Source organism: Anser brachyrhynchus (assembly GCF_964034855.1).
Source record: "Anser brachyrhynchus genome assembly, chromosome: 19".
NCBI lineage: Eukaryota > Metazoa > Chordata > Aves > Anseriformes > Anatidae > Anser > Anser brachyrhynchus.
Window position 1 is genome coordinate 5,104,868 of NC_137712.1, and position 27,997 is coordinate 5,132,864.

The following is a 27,997-nucleotide window of genomic DNA, read 5'->3' on the forward strand; positions in this document are numbered from 1 at the left end:
GGGGGCGGGGCATCGGGAAGGGGCGTGGCATCGAGGGAAGCCCGCCCCCGCCCCGCGCGCCCTGGTTTTCCAGCGCCCACTTCCGGCCGCGGCCCGGAAGTGCTCGGGGGCGGCGGCGGCGGCGGGCGGCCGATGGCGGGGGGCGGTGGCGGCTGAGGGGAGCTGAGGTGAGGGCAGGGAGCCGCGGCCGGCCCCGGCGTTGGTCCTGACCCCGCGGGCCGGGCTCCGGGCTGCGCTCGGCTCCCGGGGAGGTGCAGCCGGGCCCGGTCTGGCCCCGGGCACCGCTCTCCGGAGATCCCTCGGAGGCCTGTGAGGGGCTTCGGGCGGTACCTGGCCGGTGGGAAGCCGCCCCCGGTTCCTGTCAGGGCCGCGCAGGGCGGGCGCTGCGGCGGGCGGCCGTTAAAGCGTGTCCGGGAGGCGGGGATTCCGCCTGCTCCCGCAGGTGCCGCTGGCGTCCCGCCGGGCCGTGTCCCAGCGGTTGTTGGTGGGCTGCGCCCTGGCCCTCCCGGGTCCGCCGGCACAAAGCGGGGCCGGCAGCGCCCTGCCCGCGTCTCAGGGGGGCGGCTTAGGCGTGAAGGGCGCTCGGCAGCTCAAAGGGTCGGTTTAACGCGAAGATAAATCTATTCCTCTGAATGCCACAGCAGCTGAGCCGATTTCTGATGGTTACCGTTCTCTTCAAGGTCTCCGAAATAGAGTTGTTACGGTTACCCAGGGCACGGATGGCTGAAGGCGTCAACCCCCATCACTAGCTGCAGGGCAACACGGTTTTTTTCCATCATGTGACCGGAGAGCACCTGCACAGCAAGTCCCATCATTTTCCAAAGGTAAACAACCACATCGCTTTCTTGTTCTGTTTTATTTTCCTTTGGGTGTGTTACACGTGAGGACACGCATCTTTCAGCTTTATCTTGATTCTTCTTTTGCGTTCCTTGTTGTGGTAAATACCAGTGAATTGCCACTGTTCAGTTTTTACAGTCACTCCAAGTGCTCATACTTTTACAGTACTCTGAGTTTTTTAGACTGGTGTGATCTGGGATGCCCGTAGTGCTTTTTGGTGAAGAAACTGCTTTTGAAGAATGCAGGTTGTGGTGAGGGCTTTATGATGCTTTCTCACGATAATAATAAAGACTGGAAAGCTTTGCATAAATATCGTTCCCTTTTTGACAACAGGGATTTGTTGACCTATAAATTTTAGTAGCAGACTAAGAAAAAAGCCAATTAAACGTTGTACTTACTAGACCTAGATTTCATAGGTATCAGCAAAGTGACAGATTGAAAATTAGCATTGTGCTTCTTGAAAGTGCACAAGCTTGAACAGGGGCTTTCTGGTACGTAAAGCAAATTTTCATGCATTGCTGTTCGGTAGTTTGAAAATTGTGTAATGCGATTTCTTCACAGTGCTCTGTTTATGTTTGCCATGCAGCAGACCTTTTCCCGTAACTTTCGTTTAATGCTTTAGTCTGTATTTCTTTGTTTAATTGCACTTGCCTGTGTGATATAAAAGCAGCCAAGAGCATAAGCAGGTGCGCAGCTAATGAGTTGCATGAATCACTGCATCGCTCGTTACATTTGAAAATGAGGTACTGTTGTGGCTGAAAGGAAGTGCTTGGCCGCTCTGTCTTCAGTCTTCTGTTGATCATTTTCTTTCCATCTAAAGAATGAGCACATGTCGATGGTGTACGCCCAGTGGTCCCGATGCCACTGAGTACCTGAAGTGCTATGCTTCTGGACGGCTGTCCCCGGAAGATCTTGAAGGATCCAACGATGACCTCTGTTACTGCTTGGAGTGTGTGGTTGAATACCACAAAGCAAGGGAGAAATTGCAAAGCTTGCATGAGGTAATCAAGTGTTTTCACTCCTGCACTTGACTGAGCAAGGAGAGCTTGGAAGTGAAGGAAAATTTCAGAAGGGGCTTCTGGGGTCTGGCCTCAGCGTACGGGGGAGCTTTGTGCACGGGTTGTCTTACTGGTTTGGGGGAATATGGTATCTTGCATTATCCGTGCTTTTTTTGTACTGGGTTACAAGAGAAGACCCGCTTGTTTTGCATATATTCAAATTAGCAGTAACTAAAAGAGTGTTGGCAAGTTTCTGACTAGACATTACAGTTTGAACCTTGTTCATGGTGTGGTGATTTGAGGTCTGAAAGAGAAGAGACCAGCTGCCAAACAAACTGCTCTATTTGTAAGGTGTTTTCTTTCTTCCTTTCCTCAGTTTCTGTTCAGTTTCAGATTTGTTCCTTGTCTGGTTTTGCTTTCATTTCTCATTCATGGTTGCGACAATGAATTTCAGAGCTGTGATCATGTGAGCAAGCATGTGAGACTGTGTAATTTAAAAACGATCAAAAACGTTCCAAAACTCTTATTATAAGCTGTTCATTAGCATCAAGTTTCATATTTTGGAAAGCTTATTTTCATGTGTATGGTGCATGTGTATATATGTATGTAAAATGAACGTTCATAGCTAAGTAATTGTAGTGCAGGTGCTCTTCAAATTAAGCCAGATTTCTCTGAAGTCCACAAACATGCATATCTGTGGAGGGCAATCTCACCTGAGCAAAGACTGGGGCAACTGGACCACTGAAGGTGCCTTTGTGTTTGTATTGATTGTAGGAAATAACTCGATTTCTAATAGGAGCACTTGCTTTAGATGGCTAATACTATGTGAGAAGAATCCTGTACAAATATTCAGCAAGGCAGTCAGTCTGCTTGTATTGGTTACACCCTTCCACTGATACATTGTAAAATACATGAGAAGACAATGTCTTAAAATCATTTTTTCCCTATTTTGGAGTATGACTCTTCTGTACCGTGAGCTTCTTTATGTTGGCCAATGGAACAAAATTTTTATGTGTAATCTATGGCCTGAAATAATTATTGAAGCTGTTTAAGAGATACAAAAAAGCTTGAAGATTGACTGCCACTCTCTTTTTCTTTAATCACTTTATAATCTTATTTCTGAAGTGAGAATGTTGTGATTTATGCAATCTGAATTCCGTGTCAAAACTTTTTCACAGCATGCTTGGAAAGAAACTTTTCAAAATGAAATTGTAGGTTTCGAAAATCTAGTCAGGGTTTCTGCATATAATAATAAATGTCCTTACTTGCTTTCCTTATAAAATAAAATCTTATATTTCTTTTTTCCCCTCTTCTGAATAGGTTTTGTGGGAATTGGAAACCTCCCGTCTCATAGCCCACATAGGAAAATCCATGAAAGAAGAAGCTGGAGAAGATGATGAGTTATTTATAGTGGATGAGAATGGAGAGACACAGCTGTCTGGTTACGTAGGTCCAGATTTTGAGAATAACCTGCGAGTGCCCCTTCTAGAAATACTGAAATACCCATATCTGCTGCTGCATGAGAAAGTCAGTATGTATCTTATAGCAAATAGTTGGAAGGCATGGTGCTGTTTGTATTGTAGGAGATAAAAAATAACAAATATCGGCTAAACCAAAGTACTTTTTTTTTGTTTTTATCAAGTAGTTGAATTTGTTTTTTGTTGTGTGAGCTTATAAGTAAGTTCTTACTGTAACTGTGTTTCTCCTTTTAGGTGAGCTTTGTGTAGAAGTGCTCTGTAGAATGGAACGTAGTCACGACTCCTTTCAGGTCTTTGAAAAATATCCAGGAATTTATCTCTTTTTGGTACACCCGAATGAAGTGGTAAGTTACTTTTTCTGTTCCGCTAAAACTTAGTTTTAAATAACATCAGAACAAATTCTTATTTTTAACAAAAAGATAAGAAAGTGTTCACATTCAGAATGTTAAATGGTCGATCTGTCTTTTTCTTGAAGAGTGTAAACAAAAATGAGATTTCAGTAGGAGCGCAGTTACTCTTACTGAAATACAGAAGACTGTTGTACTGTTTCTAAGATTGGCTTGGACACCAATGTGAAGTAAAGAATTTCAGGTTGCCCTTAGAAATGGTAAAAGATTTAGTAGTATTGTACTTCAGTTTCAGCAAGTATTTTCTTAGAGCTTCTCAGCTCAGAGAATGATTCCACCTAGACAAGAAGTGGCAAGTGTCCTCTTCCAACTGCACAACTCAACTGTTGTTGTTGTAGTATACGGTTATGCAAATAATAAATACTGGTTTAAAAAAATACGGTGTCCTGTTTGTAGTAGCAGTGACTGTTAATTGTGCAGCATTGTGATCTTAATTTGTACTTGATTTATGTTTTTTGTTTTAATTCTTAGATTCGTCGGTGGGCCATTCTAACTGCAAGGAATTTAGGGAAGGTTGACAGGGATGACTACTATGACTTGCAGGAAGTGTTGGCTTGCTTGTTTAAAGTCATTGAGTTGGGGCTTTTTGAAAGTCCAGATATTTACAGCTCTTCAATGATTGAAAAGGGTAAACTCATCCTTCTGCCTGCTCATTTATATGATACTACCAACTACAAGAACTATTGGCTAGGTGAGTATTTCTGATCAGAAATGAACTCTTATCTGTAACCACTGTCATCTGGTAAGCACTTCAAGTCAGAGCTCTACTGTTTCAAGTAGATGCTGTTTATTTTGGGGAGTGTCAAATGGGAAAACTGAACGTTGCACAACTTCAGTAGTGAGGTGGTATTTAGTTTCACACTGCTGCTGATCTCTTTGGTCAAGTGTTACACTGGTAGTGATGTTCAGAAACTAGTGGTGCTTTGATTTGATGAAACTTGGACAAATTTTCAGAAATAGGTTGTTTGTTTGTTTGTTTTTCAGGGATTTGTATGTTGCTCACGGTGCTGGAAGAACAAGCTATGGACTCCTTGTTGCTGGGCCCAGACAAACAGAATGATTTCATGCAGTCAATACTTCACACCATGGAGAAAGAAGCAGATGGTAACTAATTTTGGCTGCTGAGATTAAAGCAGTTCCTGGTCTATTTTTCACCTTTATCATTTTCTGTTATTTTCTATAGAACTTTATCATTTAGTTGAGGACATTTTTAGCAGTGTAGTGCTGAGCTGATAAAATCTCAGCCATGACGCTTATTTCTCTTCTGGGAGATGGATAATATTTTGCAATATTTGGACAATCCTTAAAAATACTGTAAAACTACATTCAAAACAAACTCCTTGTTGGAGAGAGGATGGTAGTGCTTTGAGAGGACAAATTAATCATTTCTACCACATTATTTTCATGTAATATACAGGTTGTGTGGGAGAGAACGTTTCACTATGGCTTGAAGATTCTATTTTGAGCCCTAAAATAGAGAAACACCTTTTGACTTGTTTGAACTGGCTTAAAGAACTGACTTTTCTGTCCATCTTGTCTATCCTTCCTTTTTGTCGTGTCCCACTCCGCAAACGTTTGCAATGTATTGTGGAAAACTGAAAACTTGTTTTTAACAGCTTCTTCAGAAACTTGGAGATTTTTTTTTTTTGTACGTATATCTTGATTTCAAGCTGTGATTGTTCTGCATTTTTTATCATCTTTTTTGCAACGTAGGCCTTTTAAATTAAGAAATAATTAGCAATGGTAACAAAAGGAGGATGAACCTATGAGTTGCCTAGCAAATGTTAATAGTGCCAAGAACTGCAAGGCATTTACCAGCTACCCTACGTGTCAGGAAAGTTCTGAGAGTTGTTTGTTGGCAGATGATGATGAGTCTTCCAGAGCTTTACTGCAAGCCCAGATTGACTAGGCATTTGATTTTTAGGGAACCAATTTTAGAGATGGAAATGTAGGCTTCAGAATTTAGACTGGTAGCCCTTGTGCTGTCCTTGTAGCCTGTGTGCCATAGCTTAGCTCTAGAACGGCACATGAATTCAAGAGTGGGGCTGCTTCTTAGAGAAAATAACTAGGTCTTTAAAAGCTTAGTATGTCTGAGGATAAGATATCATCTCACCTTATATAAAGAAGTATTAACACGGATGAAGGACAGTGAATTGCTTCAATCTTAAATTTGAAACATAAATTGTCACAGCATGTAAGTAGTACTCGCTTCTTAGAATAACACGGCAAAAAAATAGTGTGGAACAATCCGTTTTATAGAGTAGGGAAATGCTAATAATAGTTATCCAGGTTCCTGTTGATTAAATACGACAAGCACCAGTGTCTGTCTGTATGGATAAGTGAAGTTGATTTTTTTTCTCCTCCTCCTTTTTCTTTCTCTGGGTTAAAAAGCATAGTTGCAACTTACATACTTATATTAGTGTTTAGTAAAAAACACACCTAAACAATGAAAAACCGCTAATTTCACCTTGAGCTTAGTCCAAGAATGTGCAGGCCTCTTGCATTTCAATTTTTGCCAATATTATTGTATGTTTCAGATGATTCTACTGACCCCTTCTGGCCAGCGCTGCATTGTTTCATGGTTATTTTGGATCAGCTCGGATCTAAAGTATGGGGTCAGCTTATTGATCCTGTCCAAGCCTTTCAAACCATTATCAACAGCGTGAGCTACAACAGTGAAATAAAAAATATACGCAATAGCTTTAAGAGGTCAGTTTCAGTAAGATACTAGAACAGTTTTTATGATTTTATGATTTTAATATCAGGTAACATAGCAGCTTGGTCTTGGTTTCCTTGTTGGTGCTGCCTTAATTTACGCTGCGGGGAGGGAAGTGGCAAGGAGGAAAATCAGGTCGTGCCAGCTTCAAGCAATGAAAAGTTGAGGTAGGGCCAATAAAACTTGAGATTACTTCAAAAAATATGCTTACTTCCTTTTGACTACTTGATGCCTGGTATACTTTTCAGGATTTTTTCCTGAATCAGGAGGGCTGCTAACCGTTCAGTGCTTAGTGTTATAACCAACTTGCACTTGAGTTTAAAGAAGAGTGTCATGTATGAGACTCTTGACAGAATTATGAGAATTACAGAATTTTCAGTGAAATGACATAGTTTTTTTTTTTTTTTTGTATTTCTTCTTAGGACAAAACCTGAACCGGAGCCAGACTACGATGATGAAATGGTTACTTGCAGTCAGATTGTATATAATTATAACACAGAAAAGCCTCAAAAGGTATTAAAAATCTGATTGCCTTGCTTTTTGAACTCTGATCACTGAATGACACTGTCAATTTAAATCATCTATAATATATGGAAGGAAATGTTCACTTTCTACTGGTAATGTTCATAATGTTGCAAATCAAGAATATTAAGTCACTATTGTGTGCGTTAAGGAGCAGCCAATGTGGCCACTTCCTTGTTTGCCTGGTACTTTCAGGCTACGAGAGGAAAGAAGAATGTGTCTGTGAATTGGGCAGAGATACTATTAAAGCCCCTAAACTGGTATTGAGATTGAAACAAACATTGGTACCTCCATGAACACTCTGAATTCAAGTACAATACTGAGTAACAAAAAGTAAAATACAAAAACTCAATCAGCAACTTAAAAAAAATATATATATTGAATATGAAGTAATGGCATGTAAAGTGTTATACTTAAAATGTTCTCCAAAATTGTCATAACTTGTAGTGCTGTTTTTTTGTTTTTTCAAAAGCAGAAGAAACATCTGTGTGTTCTTCTCTTAATGTTGGAACATTGTATTTATAATATCTTTTAAAGGCGTTAAATGTAGTGTACCTGATTATCTGAGGTTAAATTATGCCAGTATGATAATATATTTGGAGGGTTCTAAATTATTTTTTAAAGGAAATCCAACACTGCACTTACTTCTTAGGTTACTCTTTAAGAACTGATTTTTCTTGTGTTTGTTCCATCTTGATTTCTTGTCTTTCATTTAATTTTGATTTATGATATGAGATCTGCTATCAATTAACATATTTGAGAGAAAGTAACACGGTTAGGAAACAAATAGGCAGATTAAACTGTGCAGATGTGAATAATGATGCATGGTAATTTTTTTTTTCAGGATACTGGGTGGAAAACTGCCATTTGTCCAGACTACTGCCCTAATATGTATGAAGATATGCAAACACTGGCTAGTGTGCTTCAATCTGATATTGGCAGAGATATGCGTGTTCATCACAGCACATTTCTGTGGTTCATCCCATTTGTTCAGTCACTTATGGATCTCAAGGACTTGGGTGTAGCATACATAGTAGAGGTCATTCACTACCTCTGCTCGGAAATCAAAGATATTCTCAATGAAAGAATCCGGCAGTGCGACAAAGTCTCTGAATTTTTTCTCTTGATCCTGGTCTCAATTATTGAGCTGCACAGAAATAAAAAGTGCCTGCATTTGCTGTGGATTAGCTCACAAGAATGGGTGGAAGCGGTGGTGAGATGTGCTAAGCTTCCAGCAATAGCATTTACACGGTGCGCTGAAAAAGCATCTGGAAGCCATGCGAGAAGTCCATCTTCACAGGCTTCTAACTCTGTGCAGCACGCTTGCGTACAGTTGATACGCAGCCTTCTTAGAGAAGGCTATCAAATCGGTCAGCATGCTCTTTGCAAGAAATACCTAGACAAACTCAATCTCCTTCTGCGAGGAAATCTGTCTTTAGGTTGGCAGCTGAACATCCAAGAAACTCAGGAATTACAAATGTGTTTAAAGCAGGTTATAAGAAGTATGAAGGGCAGAGCATTAAATGCCTCTGTACCTGTGGAAAACAATGCAAACTCTACAACTTTGCCTACTGTTTCTGTGAAGCAAGAGAAGTCTGTACCTGGTGATGGATATAAGATGGGTGTACATGGCAGAGATGGCCTTTGTTCACCATTTGCCTTCATGGCAAAGGAAGGTGGGGATGAAGATTGTCAAGGGAACTCTTTCACTAGAAGAAATATTGCATGGGAAGAGGAATGTAAAGATGCACCTAGAAATTCAAGATCTTGGACATCCATGAACTGCCTGTCGGTGAATATTAAAAAGGAACCGAATGACATGACACCTCAGGAATGCAAACAGAACTCTTTCACAACAGAAACGTATGGGAAAGTTAAGGAAAATAGGAACAATGATCTTGTGTCAGGGAACTGTGGTATGGATAATCGGTGTTTTAATCCAAATGCCCAGTGTTCGGATTTCAGAAGACCTGGAGAGCTGGAAAACAAATGCGAAGCAGAACCTGTTGTAACACCAATGCGTCTGTCTGCTCAAAGTAGTGGTGGTTCTCCGGAATGTGTTTACAGTTCAGATGTAAAGGAGAAAAATGTGTCTCTTGGTTCCTTATCAAAGTTTAAAGTAGATGCACATAGGCTTAGGAGTTTGAAAATGAAGGTACAGAAAACTGAATGGCCTCCAGGACTAATGCCTCTAGTGGCGCCACACGATTTGAAAAGCTGCAGTTCAGCAACAAGCGCAGCGGAAGCAGACCAACGTGTATGTTGCACTGGTGGTCTGTGCACCGGAAAAGATTGTTTTAAACATCAGGGAGTGAATACCATGTATGAAGATGGAAAATCAGCAGATAATTCAAGGAGTTTTGAAAGTATGCAGGAGAAAAGTGCTTTTCAATACAGAATGGTTCCTGTTAAACAGGAGACAAAAGAGATGCCATTAGACTGCCTCAGCTCCTCTAAAAATGAGCCTGGCTTGCAAGAAGACAAAAGTGTCGATGTTTTGCTTTCAGGGATTAGTGACACCTTACTGCAAAAAGTATCCACTCAAGAAAAATCAAGTTCATTTTTGACATCTGTGTTTAAGAAAGACCCTGCCATGCAAACTTCAGACCAGGGACAGGCTAACTTAGGTGACTTAGTTAACTATGACTGCAATGGTCAAATTTCAAAGACATGCTGTAAAGGTAAAAATTTGGCGAGTGGTCATGTGCCATCTAGCTCTGAAAGTAAGGGGGATGTATCCAACACTGCTCTGATCAGTCCACTAGCAATAAAGAGTGAATCAAATGACAAGTTAGTATTTTCAAAATATTTCAGGAGAGACAGCGATTCACTGGGGAAGAAAGAGAAGGATTTTGCGAGGATGGTTTCTGAAGATACTTTAACAGACTCACAGCTTGATGCAGATCTTAGTAAATTATCTTTAGCTGCATATGCAAAAGGCGTCAATTTTCCCTTCGATTCAAATCAAGAAAGCTCAATACATCATAATGTATGTGATATTAAAAGGAAAGTGAAAGGTGCTGTAAGGTCTTCCAACGATGCCCAGAGTAACAAGTCTCCCTGTGATGCAGATTGCCTTGACAATGAAGTCATTGTAATTTCAGACTCTTCTGATGAAGAAAAAGGTGTCACTGTCGAAGAGGAAACAAAAACAAAGAATGAAAATGTGTGTCCTGAAAAACAGCCTTTATCAGAAGTGCAGCGTGATGTTAAAGATAATACATTAGAATCGAAGATGCCAAGCTCTCCCTTGCCACTTGAAGACTGCGACTCTCAGTACTTTGAGTTTGAAACAGAAGCTGATGTCTTTTCAGTTTGGCAGGATACTCAAGCGTATAGCATGGAAGAAACTCAAGAGTATAAACAAGACTGTGCTTCAACATCGGTTGATAATAGTCATTCAGATAGCTCAGTGAAGGATCACACAAATGAATGGGGTTATGATACAGATTACATAAGTGATGACGATATGGAACAAGCAGACTCGACAGAAAAGCAGATAAATAATATTTCTTGTCCGAAAGAAGCTGATAATACAGAAGAAGTAGCTAATTCAACATTGCAAGAATCTTCTGGTAAAGGAGATGCAAAAGATCAACTGGAGAATTTTACAGACAAAAGCACTGTTCACAAAGACTTTGGTCTGAATGCAGAATCGACTGAACCCAGAGCATCTACTTCTAACATCACTTTAGCTTCGAAGTTGGCACTTAAGAAAAATACTGTGAGCCCACGTAAGAATACAGCAAAATCTAAGGTGGCAAGAACCATCCAAAGAAGTCCTAAAACAATGGCTCTTAAAGCAGCACAAACTAAAAAACTGCTTCAAATTACATCAAAAAATGCTCAACCTGGCAGGACGTTACCAGCTGTGGTTCCTCCAAAGAAAGTTCGTCAGTGTCCTGCACCAACGTCAACTGTAGAAAAACTTGGGCTGAAAAAGGCACCCCGCAAAGCATTTGAATTGTCCCAGCGCTCTTTAGAGAGTCTAGCTCAATTGCGTAGCTATGGTAAAGCTGCAGGGAAAGTTGGAATTGCAATGAAGCAGAAGGTTAAACTAATTGCACCTCAGAGTTTGTCTATAAAAAATAACAAAAAAATGCTAGCCTGCCAAGATCTTCAGTTCTTAAGGCAGACAAGGCCCAACAAAAATGTTAGAGTGAAAAATTTTGCCAGAAGTTCTGAGAGCAGAGGCAAAAAAGTTAGCACAATGGATACAAAGTCTGTGAAACAAAAGGCTAATTTTTTTGATGGGGCACCTGTTGAAGGAGCTGTTGGAATGCAAAAAGAGAAAAAAATGGAGCAGACCTATTGTCCCTCTGCCAGTGAAAAAGAACAAATTAAAAGTGTTTCTGGGAAGAAGGAGGCTGTGCAAACCACGCATCTCTCGAAAATGCCTAGTTCTTCAGACTCAAACAGAAAAACAAAGGATAGCAATGTGGTGGTTTCTCCGGTACCTATGGTTTCAAGTCTGTGTTCTGCTGCAGCTGTTGGAGATAAAGATAGCTCTTCAGAAAGAGGTTGCATTGTCCAGCCTGAGTTTGAGATGGTAACATCAAATGAAAACGGATGTAAACCAAGTGAAAACAGTGAGGAGGAGGATGATGATTTATTTTTAACTCAGTTAGATCCTGTGGATATGGAATTGTGTTCCCAGGAGGAAGATTTTGAAGATACTTCTATTGCTAGTAAAAAAACAGAGGAAATGGAAGTAGAAACTGCTGAAAAGCTTCAGCAGAATGAACCCTCGACTACTGTGAAATGTAAATACGAAGACTGTATGGAAAAAGTGGAAAAAACAGGAGAGTACTGTAGTAAACATTCATCCACCAATTCAGAATCAGATCACTTGTTTGCCAAGCCGCCTGCCCTGCCACCTCCTAAAACACGAAAGCCTTCCACTACCAAAATTTTCAGTTCGGTAAGTTCTTCGCGGAATGCAGCCTTCAGCAAGGATCTCGAAGATGTTAAAAAACAACCACCAACACCAAAAAACAAAGTGAACACAGCAAAACCTGTGGTAAGACCACCAAATGTAAAGGCTCTACCAACAGGAAATCAAACATTCAAGACTCCAAGTTCCAGTAATATTCCTCAACCCTGTGTTTCTGGAAATGTTCTCCAGTCACGAAATGTACATACCAACAATGCTTCAAATATGTCTAGAAGGCCTGTCCGAGAAGAATATTCTTCCTTTCTTGGTGCTCAGCAACGTGATCACAGTATTTTTGTTAAGGAAGTCTTAAAGTGGACTTACGAAATGTTTGTGAACTCCAGCCAGTTTGGACCTCCAAGTAATCTCCTGCAATCCATAGTGGCCTCTGTTCCTATCAGATTTCAGGGATACAATGACTACTTTAATACATTTTTCCCCTTGATGATGCTAAATGCCTTTGAAACAGTAAGTAGCTATCTAGTTCTTGGTTTCTTTTCATTAACCCTAGTAAACTTTGGAAAGAGATAAACAGGGAATGTAAAACATTTCTTTATGTTCTGAAAATCATGTCACCTTGGTCGGTTCAGATACACATCTGAATAGAGCAATGATTTAGGGCAAATAACAAGGGCTTTTTTTGTACCCATCCACAGTAACATGTAAAAGGAGGAAAAAAGAAAGTTGTTCCTCTTTATAGTATTTAAAGCTTAAAACAGCAATTTTTGTTTTAGAAACAAAAATTGTTTCGAAATTGTTTTTCAATTACAGTTTCTGTAAAAGAATAAGAATGTCATGTTTTGATTCATGTTGAGAACTTATGTGGGAGGGTAGGTTAATCTAAGTAATTTTTTTTGAAACAACTCAATTTTATAGTTTAATAGAAAACACTGTTTCTTCAATTAAAATCTGTATGCTTTTAGGCTCAGTCATTGCATTACTTCTCCAGTAGAAATATGTTAAAAAATGAAGACGGTATCAGGATGATGCTGGTATTTAAGGTGAAAATGCAAGGCAGGGAAAACCCATGTTTGTTTTGAAGGGATTTGTAAGGAAGGTATATTCAAAATGACAGGAAAAAGAAAAGCATTTTGCTTGCTGTGTATGAGTTTATATGTAATGTGTATGCATATGCTGAAAGGAAATGGTAAGACTTTTCTATGTCTTTGACAGTATGTTAGCTTTAATTTATTTCTTCCTAGTATTTTTACTCTTTGAGTCATGATAAGCTATGCTTCTGAATCACTAAACCCTTCTAAGTATTTTTATGTCCTTTTACTTTCTAATATGCAGCTGGCACAAGAGTGGGTAGAAAACCAGAAGACAAGAGAGAAGAGTTACTACTTCCACTTACAGAACTTCTGTGCGGACTTGAATACGGCAGATTTTATAGGTAAGTTATTTTTTCTTTATTTTTAAATTATTATTTTAATTAAAACCCTATTTTTGTTTTCAAGTAGATAGTGCCTATTAATGAGCTAGCATATAGAGGTAGAAATAAGTACATGACGTAAGTACATAAGTACAAGACATAAGCATGAGTACCTTTGGCAATTTGCTTATGTGAATATAAAAGAATCTTAGGAAGATTGGGTGACAGCTTATTTTTTGCCCTGATATTTAACTTTTCTTTTTTAAAATACGGGTATAGATTCACTGGGTGAATTTAAGGTGTATTTCCTAGCACCTGACACCTGGCTAACCTGACACATTTTGTTTGCTGCCAGAGTTCTTCTGCTCTGAAAGTGGTGTCTTGAGTCATAGAATTGGAGCAGCATTGTAGTAGGAATCTGGGTGGTACTACCTCCTGGTTTTATATCCACCTCACCACGTAACTTCTTTTAGTAAATAAAATTCTCCTTGACTTGCTCTGCCTTTACAAAGTTCAAGCTTGAAGAGTGCAGGATGAAGTTCATAAGGATGGAATTTTGCTATAGCTTTCAAAAGTTATCAGGTGTAGGTATTACTGAAATATATAACGTTAATTGTACCATTTCACTAGTCAAGAAGTAGTTGTAAAAGGAAAACAGGCACAGCTCTAACTTTTAAATGTGTTTTGGGTAGCTCATTTTCGAGAAAGTGATTTGGCAAAGCAGCTTCATCCAAAGGAGGATGACTTAATCTTTTTGGTGGTCCAAAAGAGCAAAGACGCCTTTGGGGAAGACGGCGAGATGGAGGACCATCTAGTGAATCACGTTGGTCTTGTGACACGATTTTCCCGTGCATCTGGCTGTTTAACTAGTAAGTAAATGGGCTAGCATTTCCAGGTACAATTTTTATTTTTGTTAAAGCTGGCTGAAGAGGGTTGTAGTATAGCAATTACTTTGGAGGAAATAGATTGTTTTTTTTTCACTGCAGCATGCCTATTTTGTGCTAGAAGCTTTATTAAAAAAAAAAACCACCCAACAAAACAGCAACTGAGGCTGCAGACCAGCTTTTCATGCATTTTGTATGGACTTCAATGAAGATATTAATACTTTGTGTTACAGCAGAAACTAATGAGTAAGTGTTGTGCATGCATCTTCAGGAGTGCAGTACTGTACGATACGAAGTGCCATGAATTGCTGTGACATAATTGCATAAAACCTTCACAATCTTGTCTAACTGGCACTGTGAACTACCAGGTTTCCTAAGTATCACAATAGGGGCTGCCTGATGAAAACATCGATGGTCTGGCTTAATGGAATGACTGATATGATCAGAGCCATTTCACAGAGCAGTATTTTTCCCCCGAGAATTAGTTGTTTTCTATCTAATAGAAGGCAGCACCTGATTCTGACAAATTCTTTGCGTAACCTGTTTGAATATCTTCCAGTTAACATTTTGAACATTCTTTAAATTAATGTGTTGTTGTTTTTCCCCACTTTAGGACAAAAGGAACCGTATACTGTCTGTCATCTTTCTGTGCAAACTCGAGGCAATTTGTCGTTCTTCATAAATAAACAAGTGAAGTGCGTAGTGGTCGGCTCCCTAGTGACCACACAACGAACATTCAAAGGTCTACTACTACTGAGCAGAAGTCCCCTGGCTAAACCCATCATAAATCCAAGTTACAATGATTTCTGTCCAAGAGACTTGCCTGTAGCTTCGGAAAGTGCTGTAAGTTCTGGACCTAGGAGAAGCGATAGTTAAAAATGGCAAGTGGGCACTTGGCTTCTGAGAGTTCTGCAAAACTGGTTTTGCTTGCTAATTTTGGAGACAGCCAAGTACAAATAGTCCAGTTTAAAAAAGCACTGAGCCAGGCTGTTTTTCAGAGTTGGTTGATTGGTTGGATAGAGAAGGCGGCTGAACTTGTTCAGGTGTTTCTGTTGCGCTGTAAGCAGCTTTCTCTTTTTTTCCCCTCCCTTGCTAGAGGTAGAGGAGTCTGTTCAGGAAATAAGGCTTAGTATGGGGAAGGTAATGCAAATTAAAGTCTTGTAGAGGAGACAAAATCTTCATCACCCCTTTTGAGTCTGAACCGGATATACGTCTAGAGGAAATGTAGAATCAAAAGCTTTGTCCTTTGAGTTTTTGAGTCTTAGCTAGGGGGTGTGGAACATTCTGAAGATATATAAAACAAGCGTGGAAGGCTTAATCTTGATTAGGTAATTCATTGTTTTTCTTTCTTGTCTGTTCCTTCAGGCATTTTACATGAATGAATACAATGAAGACCAAAGGAGAGCCATTGAGACAGCTTATGCCATGGTAAAGCAACATCCTGGGCTTCCCAAGATCTGTCTCATTCATGGACCACCTGGAACCGGGAAATCAAAAACCATAGTTGGACTTCTGTCTCGTGTCTTGAGAGGGGTAGGTGAATATGATGTGTTCGTCGTGCTGGTGTATGGTTTCCCAATAGAAGTCAGTGATAGATGAATGGAAGTGTAACACTGGTAATTGCTAGCGGTGTAATTCGTTAAGCTGAATGAATTAAACCAGCACTGAATAAGCTGTAATGGTGGAAACAACACCTTTTGGACATTTTGGAAAACACTTGTTTTACGGATTTTAGAAAGTAAAATTAGAAGAAAACATTCTTGCTGAACATGGAGATTGGTAGTATTAACATTTGCTACATTAATACATCAAAATACTAAGGTATTTTAAAGGGTGTTATTTGACCTGTCCAATTTAGTTGTTTTCATATTAGCATTCAATGGATTCATCAAGTAGATAATTGTTGAAGGGAATTTGTGCTTATAGTATTTATATGTTTGACTTGCCTTACACTGAATAACATCAGGTATGCTTTAAGAGACATTAAATTACAATAGTACCTATTCTCTGCATGCTGATCAAGATGAGTATACAGTCTGGCTTTTAAAATATGAGTGAAAACAATCTAAAGAGCCTATTCTGGTTTATTGTTAATTAATCTACAGAACACTAGGAATGAGAAAACAACTCAAAAAACAAGTTCCAAGATCAAGCCAAACCGTTTTCTAGTTTGTGCACCATCCAATGCTGCAGTTGATGAACTCATGAAAAAGATCATCGTTGCATTTAAGGAAAAATGCCAAAACAGACAAGAGCCTTTGGGTATGGTTTATTTAAAAAAAAATCTGTTTCTATGTTAGACAGACAAAACCAGAAGGAGAAACTGGAACAATTGATTAGGTATAATACTTCTGTGTTGCTCTAGGCAGCTGTTTTCTCTTGCAGAACACAACTGGCATGCATACTGTTGTTGATTTTAATTTGTTTTTCAGAAAGGTATACTTTAAAAAAAGAATAAATTGTACTTTGTCTATATGTAGACATTGCCCCTTTTCTCTTAGTGTTAATATGAAGTCACTACTTCTTAAGTACCCCTTAAGGATATGAACACAGTACTACTATGGTATTGAATAAAATTGGACTTCACTTATCACCCTAAACGATCTGAAAATTTTGACATGCCGGAACCTTTCACTTTTTTCACCTTCTAGTTTGTGGCTAATACAAAGCAGATGAGTTCTGAGCAAGGCATCTAGTCTGTGATGGTGGTGGTGGGAACTTTCTTTCTAACCAGAAGTTAATTCCATACCAACTGCATTACTAAATGGTACTTCTCTAATATTTTCTAACTTAGGAATTCTGTACATTTTAGATAAGAAGCCTGAGAATAAGAGGTAGTTTTGTTGATTCAAGATAACATTCCTAACCGTTAAGCACAACTAAAGCATAGGCAACATCTTTTTCTCAGTATGGAATTACTGAATTTTTCTGTTCCTGCATTTAGATTAGTACAAATTGTTGCGGTCCCCTGAAAAGCAGAAAAGGAAAAGCCTTGTTTGGTATCCATGATATGATTACATTTTCTTTTTTCTTCTCAAACCAAAGTGAAAAGGTGCTTAGAGAAATCTAAACATTTTTTGACTCTGATTTTGTAAACAGGAAACTGTGGTGATATCAAATTAGTGCGACTGGGTGCTGAAAAATCGATCAACAGTGAAGTCCGGGGTTTTAGCCTGGACAAGCAAGTTGAACACAGAATGAGTAAGTAACATGCAAATCAGACTTTCCTTCAGTTTTCTGGATGATGTTATGTACCTGGTGCACTTGGGACGATGTGCCCTTTAAGAAGGTAGATTGGGTAAAATAATTTTTTTTTTTCCCGCAGCATGGCACGTCATACCACAGTGCTTCATAAGCATTATTTTTCTCAGTCTTATTGGGAAAATGTCAACTTACATACAGCCTAAAATTTAAGCAAAAGCATAGAAATTAAGCAATGCTAAGTTTTGTATGTTTTTTTTAAAATGTGTGTTAAAGCCATCACTTTTAAACAATCCAGTTATGCAGCTTTCGAGAGCTACACTTGGAATCAAGAAAAGTGTATTGTCTTCATTTTAGTGCCCCAAATAAGGTTATAATAGGGAAACTGCGACAAAAAATGAGTTTGTCTATTCATTCTTAATGACTTAATGCTGTTATTGTAACAGTTGTTGTATTCCCTCTACATGTTTTCCTTCATTTTTTGTAGAACGAAAGCCAGGTGACCGTGACCAGGATATTCAGAAGAAAAAAGCAGCTCTGGATCAAAAGCTGGACATGCTGTCTCGTCAGCGTGCCATGCACAGATGTGAAAAGAGAGAGGTAATAAATAAGATGATAGTATTTTTAATCCTGTTCGTGTTTTTTTATATTCAAAATTGTATTGCAAGAGTAAAGAACTCTTCCTTTAAGCTATGACTGAAATGGAATGAGGAAGTTTCATATCATGGATTTTTTTGTCTGTTTACACTAGTATTTTCAGCTGCTCAGTCATCGAACCTATGGCTCTAGGGCTGAGTAGTCATCTTTTGGTTTTATCACCACTTAATTTCAGTGTAACCACATTTATAAGGCTTAATGATTTAAAGTCATTGTTTACTTCAAAGCTTTGTTTTTGTTCACATGGAAGTAGTAAGACAACCTAATATCTGAGACTTTGGGATATGTTTTACACTTGGAATTTTCAATTTAGTTGCTTTAAAAATAGGCATTTATGTTGAAATTGTAGATTTTTTTTAATGGTAAACCATTTTTCTAGTTGCACAGAAATGTGAGACTAGTATTGAGTATGGAAGGAAAAAAAGGTGTATAGCAAATGTGTTAATTATCCCTGATATTTATGTGGTTTCTTTTTTTTTTTGCCTACATAGAATCAAATGATAGATGATGAAATTGGCAGACTTTCAAAGGAGAGACAACAGCTTGCTTCTCAACTAAAGGAGGTAGGAATTTATTTTCAGGGCAGCTCTTGATTAAACCTCAGCTAATGTATTTGTATACTCGGTATCCTTTAATTGTGGTGTGGTGTAGAGTTGGATTTGACGTAGCTGGGAGCGTTTTGTAAATCAAGTAGTAAGTAAAGAGATAAGGATATAAGCTGAGATAAGGAGATAAGCTGAGCAAGTTATGTTCAGTCTGGTGTGAGATACAGGTGCGCTCTGGCTCTGTTTTGGGGAGGGGAAAAAATGGATGTGATGATTCACTCTTAACAGATGAGGGTGAATTTAAAAGGAAATACAGCATATTGCACAAAGGAGATGATAAAAATGTACTCACTATCCTCATGTACTAGGATCTATCTTTGTCCCTGCTTTCAAGTCCCTTGTGGTCCTACTGGAGCTGAGATATGTTTAGGCCTTTCTAAGAAAAGTGGTGGCTGAAGAAGATTTTTGGGTGTGGAAAGAGAGAGGTTTGGAAGTGGAAGTCGGTACTGATAGAAAACAGACGTTAAGGCTGAGTAGCAAAAACTGCAAAAGATAATCAAAGGTTGACAATATGCTGACCCTTAGGGTTGTGGAGGCTCAGAGCAACGAGTGGGATGGCAAACTAAACTTTGCTCACAGATGTGTCTAGAAGGTAGAGGTAAAGGGATTCTTTCTAGTTTGCCACCCCAACAGCACAAATCTGTGATTTTGAAGTGAGAGTAACAGTCAAGCTGACTTTTGTGACTTATGTTTGTAGTCATGGAGATGAGTGCCACTGGGTTGATGTATACAAATGATTTGTTTGGCAGTTAGAATTGTCCAGGCAGTTAGAAATTGCTCTAAGTTGATTCAAAAACACTAAAAGAAAAGAGGAGACATGGTGTTCTGTTGTACTTGAAGGTTCGGGGACACTCTCAGAAAGTACAGGCAGATATCATCTTGGAGTCCGACATAATCTGCTGCACGCTGAGCACAAGCGGGGGAAATCTCATGGAGTATGCTTTTTGGCGGCAAGGACTTGATCCTTTCAGCTGTGTCATCGTGGATGAGGTCAGTAAAGCTATTTAGACTTGCAGCTTGTTCCACGTTTAAAGTCTGCCTCGTTCTTTGCTTAGGTTACTTGAGACTGGCTGCTGTTATAATATGTTCTGGGTTGACTGCCTCATCCCCACATTTTATCTGGTAACCAGCCTGTCCTGCCACGTAGCGCAATGAGAAGAAAAAGTAACTACTAATTGCTTCTTCTGCTGACTTCCTTGGTGCTTTAATGGCAGACATCTTTTACTTAAAAATTGTGGCTGAAGTGATGCTGTAGAGATGTTTACATGGTTGGGTTATATTTTTACGTTTGGAAAACTCTGCCTATTTAGTAATAAAAGTCTGTTTGGAGTTTTCATCAGGGAAAAATCCTTCTATTTATTTTTTTCTTTTTTTTTTTTAGAAAACTTAAAAAGCATTCCAGAGTTAATTCTGGCTGTATTACAGGAAACTTACCATGCTTGCTTCCACTCTTTTTCTTACAACTTCTACTTTTTTGTCCTGTTTACGTATATAAAAGGCAGGGCAGTCCTGTGAGGTTGAAACGCTGATTCCACTGATTCATCGCTGTAATAAACTCATCCTTGTTGGAGATCCCAGACAGCTCCCTCCTACTGTAAAATCAGAAGTAAGTGTTCAAACTTTTTTCTTACTATCTGTTGGGTATAATATAAGAACAGTAGGAAAAATACATAAAAGGGTAAAAGACAACTTCGGAGGCACATCACAGTATGTATCAGATTACCGCATTTTACACTGCCAAGTAATTCTTGTTTAGTCTGCTACGCGGAGACCGTATCAATGCTGCCTTCAGATGTTTGAGTAAAGCTAATGTTTAAGTGTGGGTGCAACTTCCGTAGCTTACCTGGCATAGCTTCAAACTAATTTCATACACCAGTAAGAACAGCTACGACAACACAAACTTCAGTGCAGCTTAGTGCTTTGTGATGGATTTTGTTGCTGCAGGCTCTGTCATATCATTATGTGAGCTTCAGCCAGCATCACGTTCCTTAAGGAATGGAGGATGAACGCTACCTGTTTGTGTGGGGACTTCCTCACCCTACAGATGCCTTCTAAGGATGAAAATACAGAAACACTTTCTTGTATTCAACAGTAAGGAGGTGTTTTGAACAACTGGTAAAGAAAAGAGTTAAAGCAGACTGCCTTTTCTAGAAACACAAATTTTCTGGATGCTGAGTGCTTGTTTAGAGAGATCCCACCTGGAAGATCTTGCTTTTCATTATTATTGCGCTTCAAATTTTAGTATGTTATGACTCAGAAAGGAAAGTTCTCTTGCTGAAGACTACACTGACAAAATTCAGATTTATGCTGGCGATACCTAGCGAGTTAGTAAGACAAATAAACTGAAGTGCAAGTAATTTAATCAGTGATTTAGAACTTCAAAAGAAAATACCAAATGATTTCAAGTCCAGAAAGCAAATTCCTAGTGTTAGTTTGGGACTGAATTCCACAGAAATCACGTTTTCTCTCTGGCAGAAAGCTCAAGATTATGGCTACGACCAGTCCTTGATGGCACGCCTGCACAGACACCTGGAAGAGCAAGTGCAGAAGAATGTTTTACGAAGTCTGCCAGTTGTGCAGCTGACTGTGCAGTACAGGATGCACCCTGACATCTGCCTTTTCCCATCCAATTATGTTTATGGAAGGGCTCTAAAGACAGACAAGTGAGTAGCGCTCCGTTCTGATTTCTGAGCAGGGGGGACTTCAGAGAAGGGTTTCAAATCGGCATTTTTTTCTAGTCTAAAAACTCTTGCGGTTGTGGGTGAAGTTGCTTAATGGAAGACAACCTGCATTTTGTCTTTTAATGCTAGATACTTAAGTTAACTAGTTCACTTACAATGGAGCATATTCCTTACTACACGGAGTTGATTTTTAGGTCTCAGTATATGCAGGTAACAGTGAAAATTAAGGACTCTGGATAAAAGCTGAAGGTTGCTGGTAACTTATACTGAGAAGAAATAAATAATGTATCAGTTTTTAGGATTTTTTGTGGTTACTTAGTGTTAAGATTGTTATTTACAGAGCAACAGAAGAGAACAGATGTTCTTCAGACTGGCCATTCCAGCCCTATCTTGTTTTTGATGTAGGAGATGGTCATGAGGAGCGAGACAATGAGTAAGTCCTGCAATCCACTCTACCAAATTTTAGATTTGCTGAGCATCGGTTAACTGCAGAAGCATTGTCTTCTTTCCTGTATTGCTACTTGATGCATATTGGGAACTAGAACTGCATTTTCAATTTGATTTAATTTATGGATTTTTTGTTTTTTTTACTAAAAGCAGGTGTTAATTTTTATATGAGACTAGTTTTAATCCTGATTTGGCTGTCAGGATTCACTTGCATCTAGCAGACAGTCTCTGCTAACTCTAGTAATAGTTTGACTTTCTGATTATTTTTTTAAACAGTCGTTTGCTTTTCACAGCTGCATGCCTTGGTAAGGCCAGAAGATGGCATGCTCAGTCCTCCCCTTTGTATATTCTGTAAGGCAAACAAAGCTGCATAATTTTAAGGGAACATGACACGTAGCCCTTCACTGCTAGCATTTCTCATTGTTAGTCCCTTGTCAGGGCCTGTTGGAAAGGTCTTTGAGCACATATATGAAGGGGGTTCCAAAAGTTCAAAATAGGGTCTTTGACTCACAATTTGTCTTCCAGTTGGGCTAAAGAGTCGAATTTGAAAGCTGTCAGACATAATTCTGTAATGTTTCCATTCTTTCTTGTCTAGGTCTTTTAGTAATCCCCAGGAAGTGAAGCTGGTGATAGAATTAATTAAAACAATTAAAGAAAAACGGAAGGATCTGGGTCTTCGTCGCATTGGAATAATTACCCCTTACAGCGCACAGAAGAAGAAAATTCAAGAAGAACTGGACAGAGTGTTTAAGAATAACAGGTAAAGAAACCATGAGGTTTCAAGTGGGTCTTAGCTATTGCCTGCTGGTTCTTTCTTCATCCTCCTAATATCACAGCAAAAACTCTCAAACTTCTCTCTATACTGCCAAAATCGGAACTTGGTTAGGCCTTCAGACGGGGACGTTCCAAGCCTTTCCTCTTAAAACTGACATGGCCTTTTCTTAGTTACTGGTTGTATTTGTGCTTTCATTATATTGCTTTTTTGAGTAAAGCAGACTTGAAAGAAAATATAAAGTTCCAACCTATCTGGAACCAAACAGCTTTTCAGCAATGATCCTGGCCTCAGAAAAGCAAATTTTCCTTTATGTTCATACATTAAATCTTTTCAAGTTTAGAATCAGAAACTTTGGTCTGGATAATTTTGACAGTTGATCATTCGGAATAGTTTAGGGCATTTGCGTCAGCGTGTTGCTTAAAAATCCAACTAACAATTTAACTGTTCGATATTTTTTTCTTCAACAGCCCAGGAGAAGTAGATACAGTGGATGCATTCCAGGGACGAGAGAAAGACTGCATCATAGTGACGTGTGTCCGGGCAAACAGCACTAGAGGATCAATTGGGTATGTCTTTTTTCAGTGCTTTGCAAGTCCCGTATCTAATGACACTCTACATCTATATTGCCATTGTATTTTAAATATGATTAGTAGAAAAGTTATTAGAGAACAAGTCACTACAGCCAGAGGATTAGAAGTTACTGTAATGCGCAAATTGATGTTACTGGATTGGGATCTCCAAACAAAAGGGACATGGAAATTGCTAAGCATTGTTCTGCATTATATGCTGGTGAATTTGCTTGTCTGTCTTAGCCTGTCACTGTTTTGTTGTGGCAGGATCGGTCTTGGGAACTTTTATCTGCAGTACCACTGCAGTATTTTGTATCTGTTGTTCTATATTGTAACTTTCAGAATGCTGCTCTCTTAAAATTAAATCCTTTTTTTTGTGACTGTCACTTTACTGATAATGTAGCATTCTGTCTGTAAAAGTACTGCTGCCTAGTTACATAGGCTGTTAGGAGTGTGATCAGAGCAGCTGCATCTTTGATTCACAGAGCAATGGGCTTGAGTTGAGATTTGCAGAAAGTTCTGATTCAAGCTTGCAGATTTGATCATTTATATAGGATTTTCCCATCTGAAATAGAAGGATCTAGATACCAAGTAAGCTGTTTATCCCCCAAACTGCTACAGCAGTTGTTAATTTAGTTTAAAAATGGCAGTAGAAATGTGCTTTCTTATAATGTGTTAGCTTTTAAGTTAATCTATGCGACAGTTGTCCACATAAACAGAAATCTTTGCTTTTGCACCAAGTTTTGCTAAGCCATTTAAGCTTTTCTGATAGTAATTTCCTAATTGTTAGATAAAGGGCATGTAATTGTGCTGACCCATGCTGCCTTTGGGAAGGAAAAGGACCCAAACTGTATAGTAAGCAATGATGCTTTTTGGAGATGTCTTAATCTAGTTGATTGAGTTTGGAAACTGACGGCAGCTAGAATCTGCCAATGGTTTTGGCTGGCCTGGGACTTAACCTCTATCTGTTCTTTCAGAAGAAAACTTTCCAATTTACTGCCCTGAAGGTTTATGTAATAAAGCTTTGGCAATACAGTGCCCTAGAAGCTGTATGTGCCAATGACTTGGACGTCTCTGTTACAAGGTCAGGTGTCATTGGCAAGGTGCAGTGGGAAAGTTTGCATCACCGTTACTGATCATCTTGTAGATGAGCAAAGTATTTTGGTCTCCAAGGTTGCTAGTCCAGTATTAAATTTACTCTGAAGGTAACTTGCAAGAGAGCAGAAAATTCTCAAGAAATAAAAGTTTTTGATTTTTTTCCTTTCCTGAGACAATCATCTTGTCATCTTTCAATTTTAAAAGCTTATAAGAATATTAAGTGTTCTTTTGAGACCATTCCTCCACCAGAAGACCTATAGAACTAAATCATCTGTGCTGCTGGATCCACTCATCTGCTCCTCTTCTTGCCTCTCTGTCCTTTTTCATGCCCTGGCCAAATCCTCTGGGGGTGGTTCTGGGACTTTTTCAGCCTTTGCTCAGGTGTTGTGAACTTGCTGAATGGCAGGTCTCAGTGCCTTGGCCACAGTATCAGGTATTGATGTTGTACCTATTTAAATTAAGTTGTACAAAAACTTGGGTTTGAATTGCAGACTTTGTTAGTATAGAATAAGCTGTGCATTTTGAGAGCTTTTTCATTAGAGAAGAAATGTTTCACAATCTGTTGGTGTTTCTTTTCTGAAAAATCCTGAAGATTTGTTGGGAGCTTAGTTAAACAAGCCATAAGAGGAATCAGTGTTTAGGAATACACTAAACATTTATCTGTTTAGGTTTTAGTACCTTGGTTGGTGATCCCACAGAAACAGGCTAGGTACTCTGATAATCACAATATGAAAATTGTCTTCTGCAAGCAATGTACTTCTCAGATCTTGAAGCATGACAAAGCAAGTCTTCCTTCATGTTTTTCCAGTGCAGGTCACCTTTGAAATAAAATATTCAAGTCCAGTGTTCAGTATTTCAGCAAAAAATTTCCCATTAATCGTGCTAAATATTATTAATCTATTTCAGTTCAAGTCAAAAAGAAACTTAGTCTTGATTGGTGAAGTGAGGTTGATGTCTTCTGTACTTTGAGGAACATTTGAGGAAGCAGCAGTTGGCAGTGAGTGGATTTGCACTAAGAAAGGAAACATTGACAGGAAGAGTTGGAAAGAACTGGAATTCCCTGCAAGGAATCAGAGTGGTTAAAGAGTGAAAATGCAATTCAAGCAAAGCCCTGCATGTGAAGCAGGGACGCTGCAGTGGGATCTGGAAGTTGGCTATGAACTGTTTTCTCTGTAACTGCTTTTGTTACCTTCATTTCACTTAAGCTGACTATTATCTCTTTACTTATAACTTACAAGTCTCTTTCAAGAAGTATTTTAGGAGCTTAATTTTGTTTTGTCTTTTAGGTTTCTGGCAAGTCTTCAGCGTCTGAATGTTACAATTACCCGAGCTAGATTCAGCCTCTTCATCCTTGGAAGACTGAAAACGCTCAGGGTAGGTACAGTGTTAATCAGATGATCTTCTGTGATCTATCCATTTAGGTCAAGTCAGTTTTTGAGGTGTCTTCAGTTGTACTTTTTGAAACAGATATTTCTGGAAAAGAACTACATATTTGGCGGACTATAAAGGCCGAATGAAATGCGCAAGGAGTGCTCTTGAATAGACTTAATATCTTACAGTACTTGATTTTTATTCTTTTTCTGAGTCAAGGGTTGTTAGCTACACCACTAGAGGGCATTAAAACCACGTTTCATGCTCTGAGGGAACTCTCTCGGCCTGCATAAATACAGAAACTGTCACTTAAAGATTAGTTCACTCATTGCTGAAAGTACTTTCCTTGTGTTACAGCAGCCAGAGTTTTGCACAAGAAACTTTAGATCCTTCCATTCCGGAAGGAACATAAGTGATTTCCATTACGTTTTGGGTACCTTGATTAAAGGAGTTGTGCATCTTCTGACACCTCTGTCCATATGTGTTGATTTCCTTTTGATAAATATTTTCTTTTGGTGTGGGTGGGGTTGTCTTTTTCTCTCCTTTATTTTAAAGGAAAATAAAGACTGGAATGAGTTGATTCAGGATGCTCAGAGGAGAGGTGCTATTGTCAAGACGTCAGACAAAAGCTACAAGAAAGATGCTGTTAAGATTCTGAAGCTCAAACCAACAGCACAGAAGTGGGGTGCTGGGCAGCCGCCCACTAAAGTAGAGGCAAAGAAGGCTCCTCCAGCACAGGCGTGTTCTTCCGGCAGCAAGAGGGGTGAGCTTGCAAACCCGAATGAGGCCAGCAGCCCATGGGAACTCACTGCTGGTCCCGGCCATGCAGCGCTGCAAGCAAGCAGAGGGCCACAGCAGCTGCAGGGGGCTCAGGCTGCAGACTCCAGGCGAGCCAGTGTCTCCTCACCGGTGGAGGTTGCAGCGCTCCCTGCTGATCAAGAGAAACCACGGGACCCAAGGCTGGCAAGTCTGGCCAGTAGGACTGAAACAAAAGGGAAGGAACAGGTCCCAAAAGACAGCAGTCGGTTAGCCCAGAGCAATCCAGGATCAACGTCACAACAGTGTCTGGACGTGACCTCAGCTTCCAGGGATCAGATTTCCAGAACAGAAACTTCTAAGAAGCCCCAGCAAACAATGGGACAATGTGACACGCCTTCCATGTTGCCTTATGCAGCTCAGCAAGAGGGTGACAGGAAAGCTCCTTTACCAAAAGACAATTCAAAAGCCATCAATGAAGGAGGTCAATGTCATAGCAGTAAGGGGAACAAAGACTGTCGTGCTTTAACGAGGAGAACATCAGAGCTGCCACCAGAGAACACAGACTCGAACAGTGCCAAGCGAAGAAAGACCTTTCACTGACTTCTAGTACCTTCCAATAATGGCTCATTACTGAAAGTCTATTCCCAAGTTTCTATCTAGCAAAGAATTTATTTTAAAATATTTGGTACAGCTCTGTTACAGTGATACTGCTACTGTCAGTAGATCCATCTTATTTCACATCCAGTCCCTAATTGTGAAGGGGACTTTGTACCTGACAGTTACTAGCTTTGAGCTGTTGAAGAGAAAAGATGGGCAGCTGCATTGCTTGGAATGGCAGTGAATTTTGTCAGCTAGGAAGTTAAGGTTGTAAATGTTTAATGATGTATATTTGTACAGCATACAAAAATATTTTAAGATTTAACTTGGCAAATATATAGCCTCTTGTTTCCTTGTGCAAATGCATATTTCTTAGTGACGTAACTTTTTTTTTATGAAGAACAGGAGCAAAGCAAAAAATAAGAAATAAAGATAAAACAAATGAAAAAAGTCCCCACACAAAAAGGAAAAAAAAAAAGCCAGAATTCTTTTCTCCCTTTTGCACTAGTAAGACTAATTTATTTAATAGTGAAGAGTGAATGTTGAAAATGTGGTAACAGTGAGTCTTCCTCATGTTCCACTAGTGCCTCAGGGAAGACTGAAGGCAGATTTACATTGGTTGAATGGAGATAATTCTACTTATTTTGTATATTTTATTGCCTGTTTTTATAGGAACAGAAGAGCTTTCATTTATACAAATGTGCCTTGAGTTTTGCTCTCGCTGCTGCTCTGTCAGCTGGAATCCTTTTCTTGTAGCGGCAGCACGAACTGCAGATTAAAGCCTATGAGGTTTGTTTGGGCCCAGTGAGTCCTTGTGATGAATAATCAACAGGACTGTGGAATCTTAGGCAAAGATCTAGTTAACACGTATTGATGATGACACTTGAGTTTCTTTGGATAGAGCTCTTGAAGATCTACACAGGTAAAAAGGGCAAGCGGTTTATTCTAGGTATTACTGTATTCTTTCCACAGTATTGATTTAAAAAAAATAAAACCAGTAAAATGGGGTGTGGGGGGAAAAAAACTATTTTTAAGAAAGTCTTCCTCGCATCATTAACATTTCAAATAAAAGTGGAATTATTTCTCCTAA

General features: G+C 39.3%; 1 protein-coding gene across 3 annotated transcripts; it reads left to right on the plus strand.

Moving 5' to 3' along the window:
• The first annotated feature begins 13 nt into the window (after positions 1 to 13).
• Positions 14 to 27,997, plus strand: SETX (senataxin). Of its 3 annotated transcripts, none has more exons than XM_080562199.1 (26): positions 14 to 167; positions 681 to 824; positions 1,658 to 1,838; positions 3,156 to 3,366; positions 3,548 to 3,657; positions 4,192 to 4,411; positions 4,705 to 4,824; positions 6,258 to 6,429; positions 6,859 to 6,949; positions 7,803 to 12,359; positions 13,185 to 13,284; positions 13,956 to 14,132; positions 14,761 to 14,990; positions 15,513 to 15,680; positions 16,253 to 16,409; positions 17,247 to 17,348; positions 17,836 to 17,948; positions 18,497 to 18,568; positions 19,451 to 19,600; positions 20,109 to 20,216; positions 21,086 to 21,273; positions 21,632 to 21,724; positions 22,334 to 22,498; positions 22,981 to 23,079; positions 25,467 to 25,554; positions 26,107 to 27,997. In XM_080562199.1, the coding sequence occupies exons 3-26, from the start codon at positions 1,659 to 1,661 to the stop codon at positions 26,908 to 26,910; spliced, it is 8,475 nt and encodes a 2,824-aa protein (XP_080418325.1). In that variant the 5' UTR covers positions 14 to 167; positions 681 to 824; position 1,658; the 3' UTR covers positions 26,911 to 27,997. The 3 variants fall into 3 exon arrangements, with proteins under 3 accessions (XP_080418325.1, XP_080418326.1, XP_080418327.1); XM_080562200.1 differs by lacking the exon at positions 14 to 167 and adding an exon at positions 195 to 597; XM_080562201.1 differs by lacking the exons at positions 14 to 167; positions 681 to 824; positions 1,658 to 1,838; ... (2 more) ...; positions 4,192 to 4,411; positions 6,258 to 6,429.